This window comes from Rattus norvegicus, chromosome 8 (genome assembly GCF_021556685.1).
Source record: "Rattus norvegicus strain SHRSP/BbbUtx chromosome 8, alternate assembly SHRSP_T2T, whole genome shotgun sequence".
Classification (NCBI taxonomy): domain Eukaryota; kingdom Metazoa; phylum Chordata; class Mammalia; order Rodentia; family Muridae; genus Rattus; species Rattus norvegicus.
In genome coordinates, this window is record NC_141541.1 from 53,959,730 (window position 1) to 53,979,788 (window position 20,059).

Sequence of the window (20,059 nt, forward strand, 5' to 3'; positions counted from 1 at the left end):
TTCTAACACTGTCCTCTAACTGTAGCATCCTGGCGTCAGGGGCTGGAAGATTATGAATTTAGGACGAATGTGAGCTATGTAGACTGCTTCAAATCCCAAAGGTAGAGTGTGACGTCAGAAAATTCAAGTTAAAACCCCACTGCATGCAAGTCTCATCCCTGTTGTCCTTACTACACAGATGGTCCTAATGCCTTCGTGTGTATCTTAACTAATGACCAGGACGGGAAGCTTGGCTTGGTGGCACAGACCTGGAATCCCAGCTAGTCAAGGGGCTGAGGCAGGAGGACCACAGATAGAAGGCCTGCTGAAAATAACTTAGTAAGACGTGTCTCAAAACACAAAAGGGCTTATGACGACTGCAGTTCAGCAGTAGGGAACTTGCCTGGTATAGTAGGAGCCTAGATTCCATCTCCAGTACTGGGTGTGTGTGATGGTGGGGTGAGCAAGGGGAAGAATTTTTAAAAATTAGCAAGGGAAATGAGAGTGAATTGCTCTGAGCAAATGGGCAGGGTTTTCTGCAAGGGAAAGATGTCACTTTCTGTTCCCTATGGCTTCAGCTTTCATACTGAGTCACTCAGTCCCTGTATCTGGTTCCCTTTGGCCATGTGACAGAACTGAAAGAGCTTTCCAGGAAAGGCTGACTGGGTATCAGGTTGCAGTACACAAGTGTATAAATAATACATTAGTACAAATCCGTGCCTCTAAGGATCACTGACAAGAGACCAGCCGATATCTCTTCCACCTGAGAAAAGCTTGAGCCTTGTCCTAGTAAGTCAGGACGCTGCTAAGAGCTTTTGCCCATTTCTGGTACATCTAAGATCACAGGCAACTCTACAGTCCTAGTCCTTTTGTTCTCAATGATACACTGGCTCCCCTCTCACACCTTTTCTCACTGAACTGGCCTGAAGCCTCTGAGAGGATTTCCTCATTCCTATGATCTTCAAACCAGTTAAGCCTCTTCTACAATCCTTATTTCCTCCGAACCAGTCTAGCCTCTTCTACTTCACTTTTCTTTTTAGGACAGGGTCTCCCTGATGAGCTTTGGCAGGCCTGGACCTCCGTATGTAGAGAGGCACTCCTTATGTAGACCAGATTGGTTCAACCGCAGACTTCCGCCTGTCTCTGGCCTTCAAGTGCTGGGATTAAAGCTATGCACCACCACACACACTCAAGCTTCATCAGTAAAAATTTTCACTAAATTCTAATTACACAATTGAAGTTTCAGAAATTTTGGTATTATGTTTGTGTTGTGTCTTTCTGCTTGTGTTTTGAAACGGGGTCTTATGTAGCCTAAACTGCCCTTGAACTTCTGATCCTCTTGCCTGTACTTCCCTGAATGCTGGGGATAACTGGCTTGTACCATGCTTGGCTCCCTGCAAAACCCCCTTCTTTGTTCTTATTTCAATTAAGGCAGGGTCTACTCTATAGCCCAGGCTGGCATAGAACTCACTATACAGCTTACACTGGCCTCAAAACCACACAATCCTGCCACAGACTTTGTTTTTTTTTTTTTTTTTTTTGTTTTTTGTTTTTTTTTTTTTGTTGTTTTTGGTTCTTTTTTTCGGAGCTGGGGACCAAATCCAGGGCCTTGAGCTTCCTAGGCAAGCGCTCTACCACTGAGCTAAATCCCCAACCCCACAGACTTTGTTTTGAACAGGGTCTTTTTATGTAATTCTGGCTATCCTGGAGCCCACTACGTAGAACACAGTGGCTTCAATTCAAACTCACAGATCCATCTACCTCTTCCAAGTGCTGGGATGGCTGTCTTGGAATTCAAGAGATCTGCCACCATGCCCCAACTCAGGCCCCACATTTTTGAGTGATTCATGTTCGTCTGTGTGTTGAAGAGCTTGTGTGTGCTACAGAAGTCAGTTCTCGCCTTCCACCATGTGAGAGGTCATGCTTGGCAGCCACTGCCATTAACCCACTGAGCCACCTCACCTGCCTTCCTGCTTCTGTCTTCAAGCAAATTTTATTTCTATTTCTATTTATCACTAGAAAAATAATCTCTAGTTTCACAGAAGCTGTATAATGTCACTGAGAGAAGTGGGTACTCTGGTAAAGATCTGTGTTCCTGAGTTCTGATTTACTAGCCAGATGATAGCGAAAGAATGTCTGGGGGTTGGAGAGATGGCTCAGTGGTTAAGAGCACTGACTGCTCTTCCAGAGGTCCTGAGTTCAATTCTCAGCACCCACATGGTGGCTCACAACCATCTGTAACAGATTCTGGTGTATCTTAAGATGTACAATGTATTCATATCCATTAAAAAAATATTTTTAACGGTTGGGGATTTAGCTCAGTGGTAGAGTGCTTGCCTAGCAAGCGCAAGGCCCTGGGTTCGGTCCCCAGCTCCAAAAAAAAGAAAAAAGAAAAAAAAATATTTTTAAAAAGTAAGCTAGAATATTAAAAAAGAAAGAATGTCCATTCATTCATTCTTTTATTTATTCAGTGCCTGGTCTGTACTTGTCCCTAAACTGTACTAGGAACAGAGAGAGCCTTAAAGCATCTTTTTTATTTATGTAGGCTTGGGAGATGGCTCAGCAGATAAAGGCAGTTTGCAGAGCCTAAAGAACTGAGTCCTGTAACTAGAACCGATGTGGTAAGAAAACAACTCCCAAAGGCTGCCTTTGACCTCTGTGGGTCACTGTGGTATGTGTTCACACTCAAAAATATAAGTAGTTTTAAAAATAAACAAACAAACACTTTTTTTAGTTTATGGAGGACATCATGAGAACACAGACATGAGCAGTAAGACAGACTAGAGCTAGAAATGGGACAAAAGTTGGAAAAGACTAGCCAGTAAAGGGGACAGAAACATTAATCCAGACAGTAGTCTCGCCCTGAGCAGCTGTACTTAAGTTATATGCCACTAACATGGGCGCTAAGGGAAGGCTGACCTTGTAAGCCAGTAGCTGTCAACAAGCATGCTGTTGTACTTGACTCTTTATTAGTATGCTGTGTTAATGTCTTCTTGTAAGCCAGGCATGGTGGTGCATATCTGTAATCTCAGGACCTAAGAGGCTGAGGCAAAATGGCCAGTTTGAACCTAGCCAGGGCTATACAGCAAAAACCTGTTTTTAGAAAATTATTTATAAATGAGCTAAATTTAAATGAGCCAGGAAATAAGGCAAGAGGCCTACATGGGAATATACTGTATCACAGACAAACACTGTTCAGCCAAACACTAAAGATCTTTGATTCAGAATGGCTATGTAAAAATGTGATCAGGTTGAGCCAAGTGGTCCAAGTCTGTTCTGTAATTCCTGTAGGCTCAGACCAGCCTGTACAACACAAGGAGGCCTTATCTAAAAATAATCTAAAAGGGCCTTTTAGGCAACCCACAAAGGCAAGGCCTGTGTGAGTTTGGGTAGTGAAAAACGTTGCATTAGATGGGTCAGAAACGGGCTGGAGAGATGGCTCAGTGATTAAGAGCACTGACTGTTCTTCCAGAGGTCCTGAGTTCAATTCCCAACAACCACATGGTGGCTCACAACCATCTATAATCAGGTCTGGTGCCCTCTTCTGGCCTGCAGGCACATACACGCAGGCAGAAAGCTGTATGATGTATATATACATAATAAACAAACAAACAAATAAATAAATGTATGTTTAGATGTGTCAGAAACAAAACCATCCTAACTTATTTCTATAAGCATTTGTAGCTTGCACTTTAATGCAGTAGCAGCAATGCAGAAATATGGCAGTGAGTGGTTAAGGGAATGTGCCTCAGAAAGCTGTAGCCACATCTTCCAGCTGTAACTACTGCTTCTGTGCTGTGTCATCAGGAGTACCACCTTGGTTTAGTCTTAAGAGCATTTACAGAATGCCTGGAACATTTCAGCTTGGCAGACATGAGCAATGGGGCCAAGGTTCATGTCCTGTACTGGCATCATCATGTGTCATACTGGGACTGATGACACTCCTTCAGTTCTGATAAGACAGTCTACAGCACACATTCTGACTAAACTATCTGCAAAACAATTCTAGCCTTACCTATATGATGGATGTCGAAGGAGGCAGTCCTGTTTTCTAGAGGTCTGAATAAGACCTCATCTGAGGTTTCATCTATCATTATATCCCCTCACCCCATGGCACTGGAAGCAGACAGCTGGCCTACTTTAAAGCTATCTTTCTGGCTAGGTGTGGTGGTAAACACTGTACCCTCAGCACTTGGGAAACAGAAGCAGGGTGATTAGCTTAGGATCATCCTTAGCTACACATGGAATTCCAGGCCAGCCTGAATCACAAACATCACAAACATCATCTTTTTGGGTATTAGAAGGATTAGATATACAGAGAATTCTATTTAACTACATGTAAACCTCCACATTCCCTTTAGATTTTAAATTTATGTTGCATCTTTCCCTGACTTTATTGACATGCTAACACAGAGCTCAGTAGTCCCCCAAACCCCATAGGTTTATTAGCACAAATTTTTGTTCCATAATATTTTAATTTTAGTGTTGGTTGAAGGTGGGAAGTCAGACAGCCAGACAATGTACTTTAAGTAAATATTTTTATAGCCACACAAAAGCTAGGACGGAAAGGGGGACACTAGCAATGGAAAGACCAAAGCAGCTGCCCCCTCACCCAGGAGAGAAGACACATCTGTGATCCTAGCAGCCTCACCTGAGGCAACTAGATCCTCAGAATCTAGAGCAATGAGTAGCACATGGGCAGGAGTTCAGGGAGAGCTGGCTCAAAGCTGGGCTCAACTATTTAAGTCAGGATGACCTGGGAGGGGATATAATATTCAATTTCTAAGCCTCTTTTCTTTTGTTTTCCAAGACAAGGCTTCTCTGTACACTCCTGGCTGCCCTGGATTTCTAAACTTCTAACCAACAGCTGTATGGGGCTATGCTCACACAAACCACCTGGGAAGGTATCCTGAAACCTTTCTCCCCAGAGGGCACAGGAACCCAGAAGTCATCTGAGTGTGAGCTGCAGGTAACAAGAGGTACTGTCCCAAGCAGTAAAATCATGGTGACTGTTAGTGTGAAGAACGGAGAAATAACGCTACATAGGCCATTCTATGAGTGACTGTGAAAGACTGAACTTAAAAGATGGGGTCAAAAGGTTGGCTTATGGTTTATTAGTTACCTGTAAGGCTAGATATGGTAGGGCACACCTTTAGTCTCCACATTTGAGAGGTGGAGCAGAGAGGTCTCTGAGTTCCAGGCCAGGCAGGGCCATATAAGGAGACTGTGACCAATCTACAACATTCTCTCATATATCTACTCAGGATTACTTATAACTACTCACCCGTCCTAGTGTCCTACCCTGTGAGAAGTGATGGGGTCAATTTGGTACCCTCAGTTCCAGAGGACATAAGATGAGCAAAGAATCCATTATGTTTATAAGGTAGGAAAACCCACCCCTGCTTTTTCCGTTGGAATCTAAACTACAATAAAGGAAACAGAAAGACATCAGTAGGTTTGCAGTGAAATGTTGACTTTTATATTAAATGAGCACTGAACAGAATGGATTCTAGTCAAGAAGCCTTTGCCAAAGCATGGTAACAAGCTCCCCTGGGGAGGTGCAGTCAGCCTGCTACAGTGGTCCTGGAGGGGAAGACCACAGGCAAGCCCCCACTCACTGTTCCCATACAAACTGCTCAGAGTCAGGAGCTGGCCATGCTCCCTTTCCTACTTCTCGTTTCTTCATCACTGTAATAAATATAAAACTGGCAATATTCACACACCTTAGCACAGACAGGTTTCAGGCAGAGTTAAGTGGTCGGGTTGAAAATGCAAACAGAAATTGGGACTTTTTTTAACAGTGAGTTAGAATTCTGAAGAACAAGGCATGAGCTGCCAAGACTTACTTACTGGGAGAAGGTTTGGACAGAAACATCAGGATTGGACAGAAGTCCTCAACAGTCCTAGCAGACCTGACATGGTGGCAGTGCGCTGCCAATGGTAATCTAAAGTGCCAGGGCACCCAAGCCACCTGCAACACACCATCCATTTGGCAGGGCGTCTCCAACCCGCCACAGTAGAGACATGGCTCTAGTACTGAACTCGGAAGGTAGCAGCAGCAGGACTGAGTTCAAGGTCACCCTCGGCCACATGCTAAGCCAGACTGTACTACACTGAGACCCTGTCTCAAAAGAAAAATGTCGGGAAAGGAGCCTAACAAGTCAAGCATAGTGGAATGGGCCGGTATCTCCACTACTGGGGAGACAAAACAGGAGGATCACCAGGAGTTCAAAGGCAGTCAGGGTACACACATATAGACTCTGCTAAGAAAACCACCCACCTACCAAAAAAAAAAAAAAAAAAAAAAAAAAAAAAAAAGGAACAAAGCAGCACCTGTGCTGACTGCCTGGCCCCATAACCAAAGCAAAGTAGATCTCGTCACATCTTAAAAAACCACATAGACTAACCAGTTCTGTCACTGAAGCAATCAGGGATGTCAACCAAAGAAAGAATGATCAACCATTGTCCCCCGAAAACAGCACAAATGAACCTGGCAAGAAATGACAGTGGACTCGGAATCTGCATGTCAGCAATAGGACAGAGTTTTATTTAAAAGGCTAGTGGCTCAAATGCTATTGCTTGAGGAGCTCTGGCAGGTATAAAACGTAGTAACATCTGAGGTTTAACCACATGTGCAGGAGCTGAAGGCCAGCTCACAGGACTAGTTCATCCTTGGTCAAGAGAAACTACAAGCGCATGCTGCAGGAGTGACCTAATGGACTCATTTGGACCATATTCCTACTCTCTGAGGATCACAGGAACACCTGGGTCAAAATGTTCTTTTTACACCCAAAATTCTGGCTTAATTAACTCTCCCTTCCTAAAATTATACTCAGTTCAGAAAACAATGTCTTGAAAAACTCAAGAACTTAGGCTACTAAAAAAATAAAAGGGAATTTCACTGTGGTAGACAATATTAGTAAAGACCATGTGTATTTTCCTGTTGCTAATGAAGACATGATACATTCATGACGATATGTGTTAAATTCTACACAGATGCTCACCAGGGAAAAAACACTTCAACTTCTATCTTTCTCCGTCAGGTGGGTCTCAGCACAAACCAAGAGTTCCTCTAACAGCCCTGTCGGCTGCTCTGGAAGAGGAACAGAAAGCCTAGATCACAGAGCTACTGAATGTGACCATTGAGCAAAAGCATTGTAGAGCACATTCAATGAGTTACCTCAGTCCCCAACCTGGTCCAGTTTAAAATGTTTGTAGATCGTTTATGGACAACCAATAATGTATTATTTTCTCAAGTGGCAGTTTGCATAGCTCAAGCAAACCAGACGGAATGTAAGGAGCTCTCTTGAAATCTCGACCAAGACACTAAATTATATAAGGAACCTTAAATGATCAGTGAGCCATCTCCATGGTGGTGCCCGCCTTTACTCTCAGTCCTCAGGAGGCAGAGGCAGGCAGGTCTCTGTGAGTTCAACACTAACCTGGTCTACAAGCAAACTCCAGGCCAGGCAGAGCTATACTGTGAGACTCATAGACCAACAAAAGGAACCTAGTTTAATCTTTACTAAAATAGTAGACTAAAGATAGCACATCTAAAGCCAGGTGTGGTGGGAACACGCCTTTAATTTCAGCGCTTGGGAAGCAGAGGCAATTGATCTCTGAGTTCAAGGCCAGCCTGGCCTACAGAGCTTCAGGATAGCCAGGACTATACAGAGAAACCCTGCCTCAAAAAAGAAAAACAAAAGGGGGGAAAAAAAAAGACATAGAGAGCACATCTATTGTGAGAGCAGTTTCACTGTTTCCCGTGGAAAAACATTTTTTTACTGATAGAATTTAAGAATTAAACCAATAAAAAAACCAACCAAACAAACAAGCAAATAAACAAGCATGTCTAGGGATTACCTCAGCGGCAGAGCACTTGCTTAGTATGTGCTAAGCCCCGGGTTTGATTCCAGTACTGTAAAATATATCTATTTATATATAATATATATAAAACGAAAACAAACATATACACCTTAAAATAATATAAAACTTGAAATAACATCAGGCATTATGGAATGGGAAACAATTTTGACACCACCCCCACCTCCTACAAAACAAAGGAAAACAACAGGTTGGGGGTATGATGACAAGCAGAACTCTGGATGATTAACATTACACAGACCCTACATCACAGAACACCACAGAGTGAGTTATACATTAGTAAGATCGTCCTGACGGCAGTGCAAGTCCTAGATCAAAAATGAGTTAAAAGTTTGCGGTGTAAATAACCCACCTGTGAAGAGATGAAGGGGAAGCGGAAAGGCTGCATGCACGGGTCTATTACAGACATGATATTCAGCAGCAGTAAGAACTCTATCCCAGTCCCCAGACCTTGTTCCCACTGCTTAAGACTGAGAGGAACAAACTCACTTGTAACTATAGCATCTCGCATACTGGAGTGACAAGCATGTTTAATCTGATGCTATATGTTAATAAAAATACCGAGCATACATGAATCAAACAACACAACACAACATACTAACTCATGAACCTTAAAACTGGACCAAAAATAAGTTTAAAGCCAAGTAGCTGTGATAATTATCACACATGACATAATCCATAGAAAAAAGGGCCAAGAAAAGAATCTTCATATTGTACTCTTGCTTGATGTTGTCCTAGGAAAAACAGTGATAATTCTACAAGTGTGACATAAACAACTAAAAAGTCCCCTTCTGGTTTCAAATGAATCTTCCTTGGCTAATTTTTCTCCTCTCTTCAAACAAACCTTTATATACAGGACCAATTTAAATCCCTCCTCCCCTTCAAACATACAAGCATCCAGGAACATTGTACAATGCAAAGTGCCTTAAGAAAGGATTCTGTAGTGCCAGTGGTCTAACTGATCTGAGGAAGCTGGGATGCTGTTAACACTGATGGGCCAGTCAAGCAATGGTGGTCTGCTTCTCCTCTGGTGTTTCCTCCAGCAACTGCATGATCAGTTCATGGAGGGGTTTGCAGATCTTTGCATAGCCCCCTCCTGTGAGATGAAGAAAATCAAACATGTCGTGGCAGGAGATGGCACCGTCCGAGTGCACGAAGCCCCCATCTATATCCAGGAGCTGCACATTGGCAAGCTTCAGCAGGGAAACCTTGAGAAGCTGGTTCACCTTGGCATTCTTTTGTCTTAAAGGGTTGGGCTTCTCACCTCGAGGTAACAGACCCTGGGGTAGAGCATAGAAGAGCATTAACAGAGAGGGTTGTTTGTTTTTCTTTATTTACTTATGACTTCCAGTATCACTTTAGTCAAGACCTTTTTTAGAGCTTCTGAATTCCACTGAACTTCCGCCTACAGACCAAATGCTCCTGAGGTCTCGCCCCTGTCCATAGTTTATATCAACTATTACGCCAACATCCCAGGTCTCTCATCTCACACTTCATATTTATTACAGGATTATTAAATATTTATATTCTAAATATTCCTCTGATCAGCCTTTGTTTTCTGAGACAAGGTCTCATGAATCCTAGGCTGGCTCAAACTCACTCACGCTAAGGATTATAGGTATGTATCATCACATCTGGTTTGTGTGGTACTGGAGATGGAACCCAAGCAAGTACTCTATCAACTGAGCCACATCCACAGCCTTCATCATCTTCTTCACCATGATACTACAACACATGCACTTTGTGCTCAGTAACTTACTGCCTTTCATCCCAATTACTAAAATATCTCCCACTGGTCCTCCCAAAACCAGTATGTCCTTTCATTCTTTTTCCATATGCCTTGTCAGGAGAATATAGCTTAGATACACCTGTCAATGCCAGAGAAAGCTGCACTCTAATACGTTACAGAGAGAGACTTGGAAGCATCGGTAGCACATGCCTATAATCCCAGCACTTCAGAGGCAGTGAACTCTTGTAAGATCGAGGACACACTGATCTACAGAGCGAGTTCCAGGACAGCCAGGGCTACACAGAGAAACCCCATCTCAAAGAGGGGAGGGGGGCCTTGGGAGGATAAAATCACAGCTGCAAAGCTGTCTTAATCAAACACATGAATGAATTAAATGAATAAATTACACACCTGGTAAGATAAATGTATTCTAAATTAATTTTAACTTGTATATATTAGTGATCTAATACAATTTTCAGACAAATCAAGATATCTGTCTTTTTACTATGGTAATGAGAAATATCACACGTCTAGAGCAAGATTTTATCAATGAGGGGTTGGGGATTTAGCTCAGTGGTAGAGCGCTTGCCTAGGAAGCGCAAGGCCCTGGGTTCGGTCCCCAGCTCTGGAAAAAAAAGAACCAAAAAAAAAAAAAAAAAAGATTTTATCAATGAAAACTAAAAGTAGTCTTCAACAGATAACTGGTTCCACACACCTTTTAACTCTTCCAATCCTATTAAGAGTGGTGAACTGGGGTTGGGGATTTAGCTCAGTGGTAGAGCGCTTGCCTAGGAAGCGCAAGGCCCTGGGTTCGGTCCCCAGCTCCGAAAAAAAAGAACCAAAAAAAAAAAAAAAAAAAAAAAAAGTAAAGAGTGGTGAACTATCCATTCAATTATATATGCCTATCTGCCAGACACTGTCATCCTTGTAGCTGGCTGATACCTAGTGATGGCACAAAAGGCAACTTAATATTGCGTCCCTAATTTCTCCTACAGGGTTTGTAAGATGTTTCCTTTCAAGGACAGATTTATTGTAGGTACTTAATCTTTCCTCACTTATTTTGGTAGTACTGGGGAATGATCCTAGGGCCTCATGAATGCAAAGTAAGAGTTCCACCATGGGGGCTGGTTAAGAGCACTAGCTGCTCTTCCAGAGGTCCAGAGTTCAATTCCCAGCAACCACATGGTGGTTCACAACCATCTGTAATGGGATCTGATGACCTCTTCTGGTGTGTCTGAAGACAGCTACAGTGTACTCATATATAATAAATAAATCTTTAAAAAAAAAAAAAATTCCACCGTGAGCTCCAGGGCCAATCGTTACACTTTTCAAAAAACAAACATATATTCAAAGCATATTCTTGTACATGTCTACCCTAGTTTTTTCAGTAATATATTGGGGCTTTGGTTGCCAATTTGCTTGTGATTTTATACTTCTCCAAAAGCCACAGAAAAGTCTCCGTTTGTTACACTGGTTGATCTCTCTCCATACCTTAAACATTTAAAATGATGAACTCAGTCCTAAAACCAAGCTTATTACTGTTAAATGTAAACTGAGGGGGGACTGAGTGATTACACATGTCTGTATTCCTCACAGTAGGGGTTAATGTCACCTTCCGCTACATATAGAGTCTGATGCCAGCTCTGGCCACAGAAGACCCTGTCTCAAAAAGAAAAAAACAGAAAGAAAGAAAAGGAAAGGAAAACAAAGGTTGAGGGCTCTGCACCTAGTATGTCACACACTAAAAAAGTTAACACAGCAAAGCCTGGCTGGGACAGGAGGACTAGGGAAGATGACCAACTGCAATGATCACAGACTTTGTTCCAGGTCTCACGTCATACAGAATGGCAGAATGGGTATTCTCATCATCAGGGTAACATGTCTACTGAGATTTAGAAACAAGAATGAGAAGAAAATAAAGCCACTGAGATAGCTCAATGGGAAATGACATTGCCCATAAACCTGATGATCAAGCTTCCGTCCCCAGAAACCATGTGGTAGAAGAAAAGCTAACTCCCTTAAGTTGTCCTCTGACCTCCTTACACATGCCTTGGCAGGTTTATACAGCACATACAAACATTTAACTAATTATGAAAAAGTTTATGTATTTTCCCTTAATAAAAGTACTAAGGAATGCTGTTTGATTCTCCTATCCCTTTGATTTTTAATTGTTTCTAAAGTAAGACATTAAATTCCTGGCCACAGAGATTGCTCAATGGTAAAGTACTCACTGCCCATGAACAAGTACTCAGGTTGCCCAGAATCCATGAAAAGCCAGGAACAGCAGGGTCAGCTGCAGTCCCAGCATTCCTATTCTGAGATGGGAGGCAGAGACAGAAGAATTCCTGGAAGCTTATGGATCAGCTAAGTCAGGAATAAGCATTTCCCTATCAGATTTGTCACTTGTAGTGTTTCATGTTTCAGCATTAGTAAGACCATAATCAATATCTCTATTAAATTTGGTTCATTTTTTAAGGTGTTGAGGATTAAATCTAAGGTCATACACATACTATGCAAATATTCTACCACTGAATTATAAACCTTCAGCTCCTTAATATCCATGCTCACAGCTCCTTAATATCCACTTTAAAATCAAGAATATTTACAGAGGATTTATCCTGTACCATTCATACAACAACATTTCCTAACAAGTTTCTTCAAAGCTTCTTCTCAGTCACAACACACCAGTCTAGAATAAGGCACATAACGCAACAGCTTCATCAACAAATTAAATGCCATGAAAGAAAAACAAAGATCTGAAGCTGGCAAGATGACTCAGCAGCAAAAGCTGTCACCAAGCCTGATGACCGAAGTTTGATCACTGGCATCTACACAGTGGTAAAAGAGAACTAATTTTTCTTTCTTTCCACTGGCTATAGGGATGGAGTTGGAGACAGGACTTCTCTATGTGGCCCTCCCTCGATGTCCTGGAACTTGCTCTATACACCAGGCTGGCCTAGAACTCAAAGAAAACTGCCTGCCTCTGCCTCCCGAGTGTTGGGATTAAAGAAATGCACCACCACTGTCTGTCCACTGAGACCTGATACTCATAGGTTGTCTTCAGACAGACAGACGGACAGAGACACACCTCAAGATCTGACTCTTTAGCATCTACAAGATAAAATGAAACTACGAGTAACTGTATACACATTCCTCCTAACCAGCACATTTACAAACAACTATCAGAAACAGCCGTCACTGAAAGACTCCGTTTTGATGACTGACAACAGTTTTAAAAGATTTCTGAGTGCATCTAAAGACACAACTCTCTACCTAGAAAGACTACTCACCAGTACAATGATCTTGGCCTGTGGCTGCCTCGTGTTTATAAGCTGTACGATAGCCTCAATTCCACCTGCTACTTCTTCTGCTGTATTTTCATGGTTGTTTGTTCCTACCCAGACAACAATGACCTACAATGAAGAAGGAAAAGAGAGAGAAGGTAAAGACCAAGGAGTAAAGGACTATCAAAACATTTAAATGAAAAGCATATTTAAAAAAAGTCAGAGAAATGGGGACAGGTGAGATGGCTCAACAGTAAGGACATTTGTCACAAAGCATAAAGACATAAGTTCAACCCCTTGGACCCACACGGTGGAAGAAAGGAACCAACTCCCACAAGTGTCTCCTGGCCTCTACAGTGTCACACAGTATGTTCACTCATACATGTGCATGTGAAGACACAGCAAAACAAGTAAAAATGTAATGAAAACTTAAAAAAACAATTAAAAATGGGCTCCTCAGATGATATTGGTAAACTTCAACTGGGAAAATGAAAATACAAGTGCAATGGCTCAGGGGGTAAAGCACCTATGGCCAAGTCTACCAGAGTTCAATATCCAAATCCATGTAGTAGAAAGAAAAAACCTACAAGGTACCCTCTGACTTCTACATCTATGCACTGTGGCACATACATGCATACACATGAAATAAATGCAATCAAATTTCTTAAAAAACAAAAAACAATGACTTATGCCTAATATTATATTTCAAAAAAATCATGAGTAAATTAATATTTAAGTACCAAAATTAGCCAGGCAGTGGTGATGCATGCCTTTATTCCCAGGTCTTGAGAGCCAGAGGTAGGGGCAGGTGGATCTCGGTAAGATTGAGGCCAGCCTGGTCTACAAAGAGATCTCCAGGACAGCCAGGGCTGCCCAAAGAAACCCTGTCTTGAAAAACAAAAAAACAAGCAAGCAAACAAACAAACAAAAAAGGGCTGGAGAGATGGCTCAGTGGTTAAGAGCACTGACTGCTCTTCCAGAGGTCCTGAGTTCAAATCCCAGCAACCACATCGTGGCTCACAACCATCTGTAATGGGATCTGATGCCTTCTTCTGGTGTGTCTGACAGCAACGGTGTACTTATATACTACACACATACACACACACTGTATATGTGTGTGTGTGTATATATATGTATACACACACACACATATATATATAAACAATTTTAAAAGGTACTAAAATTATACCAGGGAGAAACAAGAAAGAATTAATCTCACAAAGTCCATGAAGTACACAGAAAAGAACAATGAACTCTATTAAATATGAATGAAACCTTTCTGGCAAACAAGTATCTTAAAGAGGAATTTAAGAAAGTGCTTCCTATCCCAGTAAAACTTTTCCGTGGTTGGAAGCACACTGCAGTAGCAGCAACCCCAGGAGTGCAAAGCCTGTAGTGCACACACACAGTGCACTCAAGAAAGGAGGCCCTGGGATGGAACTAGATGGGAGTTTCACAATGTCTTCTCTGCCACCATGCCCAGGGAAAGCATTTGTCATTAGTGACTCTCCTTTGGTTCTTGTTTTCCTTCTCTTTAGGGGTTGAAAGAATTCTATGCAGTGCACCAACTGCAGGTGATCATAATGTGAAAGGTACTACAGATGTTTGTTCATATCTGCCCCAAACTGTCTTCAGAAGAACTCAGAGAACTTGGCTGCACACTTGTTTATATCTCAGCATTTCCTGAAAGGAATCATAGACCTGCTCCCCACTGCACTGCCCAGGCCCACGTTCCAGACTACACACATGCTGTGTATCAAATTACTCCTACAAATGGACACAGTCCTAACAATCACAATACAACCCAGGCAAACAGATTGGGTTCTCGGTAAGGCCTCAGTATGTTCCCAACCAATGAGGTTTCCTACAACCAAGCACGAGGCAAAGAGCGATCATGACACAGGTCTTTAAAGAAGCAACTTCTCACTGCTTCAGACAACTGTGCTTGACAGACTCGAGGTGAGTTATACTCTTTTAAGGTAAGCTTTATTACCTTAGGCTTAATGTTCTCCAGCTCTCCGTTCTTTAGTCTCCATAAAACATGTCGTGTTGTGTCTCCCCCAATTCCAAAATTAAGAGCATGAAGTGGGGAAAACAGCTCCCGCCATATCTAAAAATAAAACACTTGATTTAGTTAAACAAACAAACAAACCACTGGAAATAAAAATTCAATTGCAATGTGATTTAATAAATCAAAAACTAAGTTTTTCTGCATAGCCCTGACTATCCTAGAACTCACTTTGTAGAACAGGCTAGCCCTCAAACTCAGAAATTTGCCTGCCTCTGCTTCTCGAATGCTGGGATTAAAGGTTTGTGCCACCATTCCCAGCTAATCTTCCACATTCTTTAGTTAGCACTGACAACAGCATGTCAGTCACTTAAGGCGTCTGGAAAGTCCGCCTTGCTTACTGTAGTACTGAGTCTCAGCTGAAAACCAGCTCAGCATATTCTAATGTCCACTAACAGATATCAACACTGTCATCAAATCAAGCTGTCAGCTCAATAAACACTTCTCATGAATTCAACTAATTTTTTTTAATGAATAAACCAAAAAGAAATAAAGCTGCATTTCTTTTTAAAGTTTCCTTTGGAAGAATACCTAACCCAAGAAAGAAAGAAAGAAAGAGAGGGGGGGGGGAGGAGACCTACTATAAAAATATAGACTACGTTAGAAAGTTAAAAACATGAATTACTGAGACTCATGAGCAGGACAAAACCAATGTTAAGAATCAGACATCACCAGGCTAATACAGCAAACAATAAGCTGCTTGAAGTGAGCAAGAAAGAGTTCTGTTACAAACAGACTACACCAACCATCCCACTGGGCACATCTGCTTCCCATGTACTTGGCTCTCTTTCTCTGAATCCTCAGCCTATGAGGGCAGCTTAGAGTCAAAGACTACAGGTTAGCAGTGGACATGCGTTAGGAGCCGAGGACACCCTCCACTTTACCTCGTACTGCTGCATCAACTGTACCATGGAGTCTCCCACAAACAGCACGTCCGGCTCTTTGTCTTTGCAGTCCAGAACAAACCTATTGTGCTGTTTAAAGAAAGAAGAACAAGCAATTAGTATTTCTTTCCTTTGCAATTTGTTGGCCTAAAATGAGCAGCTGTCTGACCAGGTACTACAAAACATTCTTTCTGGGCAAGGCCCAGAGATCCATCCCCAGTACTGTAAACCAGACAAAGAAGCACAGTAACCCATCCTCTTCAGTTCACCTAACGCTTCAGCTTAGTCTTTTGTCTGTAGTTGAATGCAAATTAATTTCTACCTGTATCATACTGATCATTCTATTAGGTTTAGGTTCAAGATATTCAAAATTCTAACAAACCCGGAACACTACAATGTTTCATATTATTAAAAAAAGAAAGAAAAAAGCATTTTTGGGGCCAACAAGATGCCTTAGTATTGCCCACTGACAGACAGACATAGATACAGATATATATAACACCCCCCCTCCCCCAAAAAACCTTTCAAGACAGGATCTCACTGGCGGAAACTTGTTACATAGACCAGGCTGACCTCAAAACTCACAGCAATCCTCCTCCCTGTGTCTGTGCTGAAATCACAGACCTATGCAACCACACTGATGCAAACTCCAATTAGGACATTCTCTATGCTTCTTTCTTTGTACAGCTATGTACTTGTTACATTACTTAAGGCTTTGCTGTTGTTTCTGAAACAGGTCCTTTGCTGTTGGTCCTGACTGGCCTAGAACTCGAGATGTAGAAAAAAGGGTTTCAAACTCAATAAATCCACATGCCTCTACATACATTAGTATTATAGTAAATGTGTGTGTCAAAAATATATTGAGCTATTTTTTTTAAAATTATCTTTACCCTAGGCTAGCCCTGAACTTCTATATTCTGTCTTTCTCCCTAGTGTGCTGGGAAGATAGGTGTGTGCTAACTTATTTTTTTCCCTCTCTCATTTATGTGAGTTTATGAGAGTGAATGCGGGAGCCACAAGAAGGCATCCTAACCTTGAAGCTGAAGATTCAAGTGTTTTGTGAACTACCCAACTGTGTGCTAATCTGAACTCTGCTCCTCATAATTAAGTAGCAAATATTCTCAGCGGCTGAGCCATCTCTCCAGACCCACAGTACCCAGGGCTCTAGCCCTAAGTATTTCAGCAAACATTTACAAGTTAGGACTTCTTTTATGAAACCATACCAAGAAAATAAAAAATAGTCCCACTAACATCCAACATTGAGTCCATATTCAGTCTTTTCGGATTCTCTAAGAGTTAAGTACTAAATTTATCTTTAAACTAGGATCTATTTAAGACCTAAGTCTTTTTTCTTTTCTTCTCAGCTTCTTGAGATAGCATCGACAGCCTCAGATATATTACATACTTTGAAAACAGCTGTAGTCCAAATGTTAAACTCTTAGCTGATCAGGCCTTTTCAGTCTAATACAAGTTTATAAGTAGAAGTAACCCAGCAGTGGCAAGTCTGAGACGTTCCCTCCCTCTCCCTTCTTTTAATGAAGTTGCCTAAGCTAACTTCAAACTGCTGGCCTCGAGTGACCCTTCTGCCTTGGTCTACCAAATAACCAGAACTAGAGGTATGAACCACATGCCCAACTAAGACAATATTTATTTATCAGTGTGGTTTTGTTGGTTTTGTAGTTCTAAGAATAGAACTCAGCTAGAACCCAAAGTCTATCTCTGAAACTCACATCCAGCCATACTACTTAGTGGCTGTTTCGTTTTGTCTTAAGTCAGGTTCTAACTATGTAGCCCAGGCTGGCCTTGAACTCTTGGTATTCCTGCCTCACTCTACTGAGGTTTAGGTAGCGTGTGCTATCATACCTGTTAAGAAACTACGTTTTTGTTCTTGTGGCTGTCCTGGAACTAAACTAAATATAGAGAAGGCTGGCCCCAAACTCACCATCGCATAGCCAGGCAACAGTTTTCCCATCTAGTCTCAGGGATAGGTCTACAGGTTATTTCACGTTCTTAAACACTACGGTCAGGGTTGGGGATCTCAATCTACTAGCATGCCATGAGGCAATGGGTTCAAGCTCTGGCATTTTATGACTGTAATTTCATCACTTGGGAGGTAGAAACAGGAATATCAGAAGTTATTGTCTCAATGATAAAACAAAACAATCCTAGACAGCTAGGGTCACACAGAGAAACCTGTATCAAAACACCAAATACAGACAAAACAAAACACAACTCTTGGTAGTTTTTGTATCTTCAGGCATCCATAGCAGACACTTCTTCAAAAGGTAAGGTGACAGCAATTGACTGAAGACAGCAAATCTCTGGTCTCACATGCATGCAAACACATGCTAGCCTGTGCACAGACACAAGCAAAGTGATCCAGCCCATTTAAGTAATCCTCAAGTATTATTACCCTTTACCTGAGACATCCACCTGTCATCTCCTTGAATATCTTCTGCTGCATGTGGAATAGCTGCTGGGTTTGAGTCTCCTTGGCTCATTCTACACCTGAAGAGAAATGGCTGTCATGTTTCATTTATTAAAAGAACATTAAGAAACTAAACACTGTCAGGTTTTATGCACTTTTTTTTTTTTTTTTTGGAGACATGGTCTTACTATGTAGGTCTGGCTATCTTATAACTTACTGTGTAGATCAGGCTGGCCTCAAACTCATCAAGACCTGGCTGTCCCTCCCTCCTCAGTACAGGGATTAAAGGTATATGATACTAGCCCTGACCTCTTATGTTTTAAAAGATTTAGTTTTACTTTATGTATGGGTATTTGTGCATCAGGTGCATGTAGTGCCAACAGAAGCCAGAAGACGGAGGACGGGTAACCTGGACCTGGAATTACAGAAGACCGTTAGGCGCCATTCTGGATGATGGCAACTGAACTGGGTCCTCTGGAAAGACAGCCAGCATTCTTAAGCACAGAGACATCTTTCCAGCCCCTATTTGTTAGCACCCCCCCCCAACCCCAAACCATAAAAAACATCTATTTTATTATGGATTTTGCCTAGGAACCGAAGTAGGATGGATTTTTAGCAGAGGTGAATTCTAGAATGAGTGCTTATGTCTCCAAAATATATTACCATGAAACATTAGACATTTCGTATCACTTATGAAAGCATCACATCTAAAACATTAATCCCATTACTTCTCTGCCTTGTGACTAAGATAAAATGTACAAATTCTGCTCCAAATATACACTTTGACATACCCATCCTAAAGTTTTCACAATCACAGGTTTAGCAAGCACCAAATTACCTAAAAAGTTAGACACAGAACAATGAAATCTGCATTACAGCCTTTTAGGGTGCGAGAACTACACACTAAAACTGACTACAAGGAAACTGGAGAGTTGGCTCTGTGGGTAAGGGCACTTGCTGTTATTGCAGAGGACTTGAGTTTGGATTTTAACCCCCAAGGGGAGTGCTTCATAACTGTCTGTAACTCCTACTCCAAGAGGTATGACGATACCTTCTGCTAGCTTCCACAGGCACCTGCATACAATTGGCATGCAAACAAACCAAATGACTACAGTGGCCAATCAAAGGGCTCAAAGAAAGCCTGGCAACATGAGATGGATCTCTGGAATTCACTTGGTGGAACGAGAGAAGAACCAACTCTTAAAACTGCATTCTGATAACACACACACACACACACACACACACACACACACACAAAGTACAGAGAGCCAGAGCCAGGCACTGTGGCACACACCTTTAATCTTAGTACTATGGAGGCAGAGGCAAGTAGATCTAGGTGAGTTCAAGTGTAGGCCAGTCTACATAGTGAATTATAGGACAGCCAAAAGCTATTTACAGAGACCCTATCTTAAAAAACAAAACAGAGGCTAGAGAGGTTCTGAGATTAAGAGCACTGGCTGCTCTTTCACAGGACCCTGGTTCAATTCCAGACCCGCATAGCAGTTATCTTTAACTTGAAATCCTAAGTGTCCAACACTCATTTCTGCCTTCTTAGGCATGAAATGAGAACAAGATATACAGACACATACTCAGACAAAACACAGACATACATTGAGATGTCTTTTTAAGTAAAACTGACTACAGCAATAATTAGAGCTGGAGAGATGGCTCAGAGGTTAAGAGCACTGACTGTTCTTCCAGAGGTCCTGAGTTCAATTCCCAGCAACCACATGGTGGCTCACAACCATCTGTAATGGAATCGGATGCCCTTTTCTGGTGTGTCTGAAGACAGCGACAGTGTAC

General features: G+C 41.9%; 1 protein-coding gene across 4 annotated transcripts in view; it reads right to left on the bottom strand.

Annotated features, from left to right (window-relative positions):
- Positions 1-6,499: 6,499 nt before the first annotated feature.
- The window catches only part of Pafah1b2 (platelet-activating factor acetylhydrolase 1b, catalytic subunit 2), a 51,884-nt gene continuing 38,324 nt past the window's right edge, over positions 6,500-20,059 (bottom strand). For 3 of the 4 annotated variants that reach the window (XM_087563568.1, XM_087563569.1, XM_087563567.1), the window contains exons 2-6: positions 18,249-18,336; positions 15,829-15,918; positions 14,870-14,986; positions 12,883-13,005; positions 6,500-9,143 (exon numbers count right to left, since the gene is read on the bottom strand). In XM_087563568.1, the coding sequence (XP_087419694.1) occupies positions 8,865-9,143; positions 12,883-13,005; positions 14,870-14,986; positions 15,829-15,918; positions 18,249-18,329 (690 nt within the window). In that variant the 5' untranslated portion in view covers positions 18,330-18,336 and the 3' untranslated portion in view covers positions 6,500-8,864. 4 annotated transcript variants of the gene reach the window in all.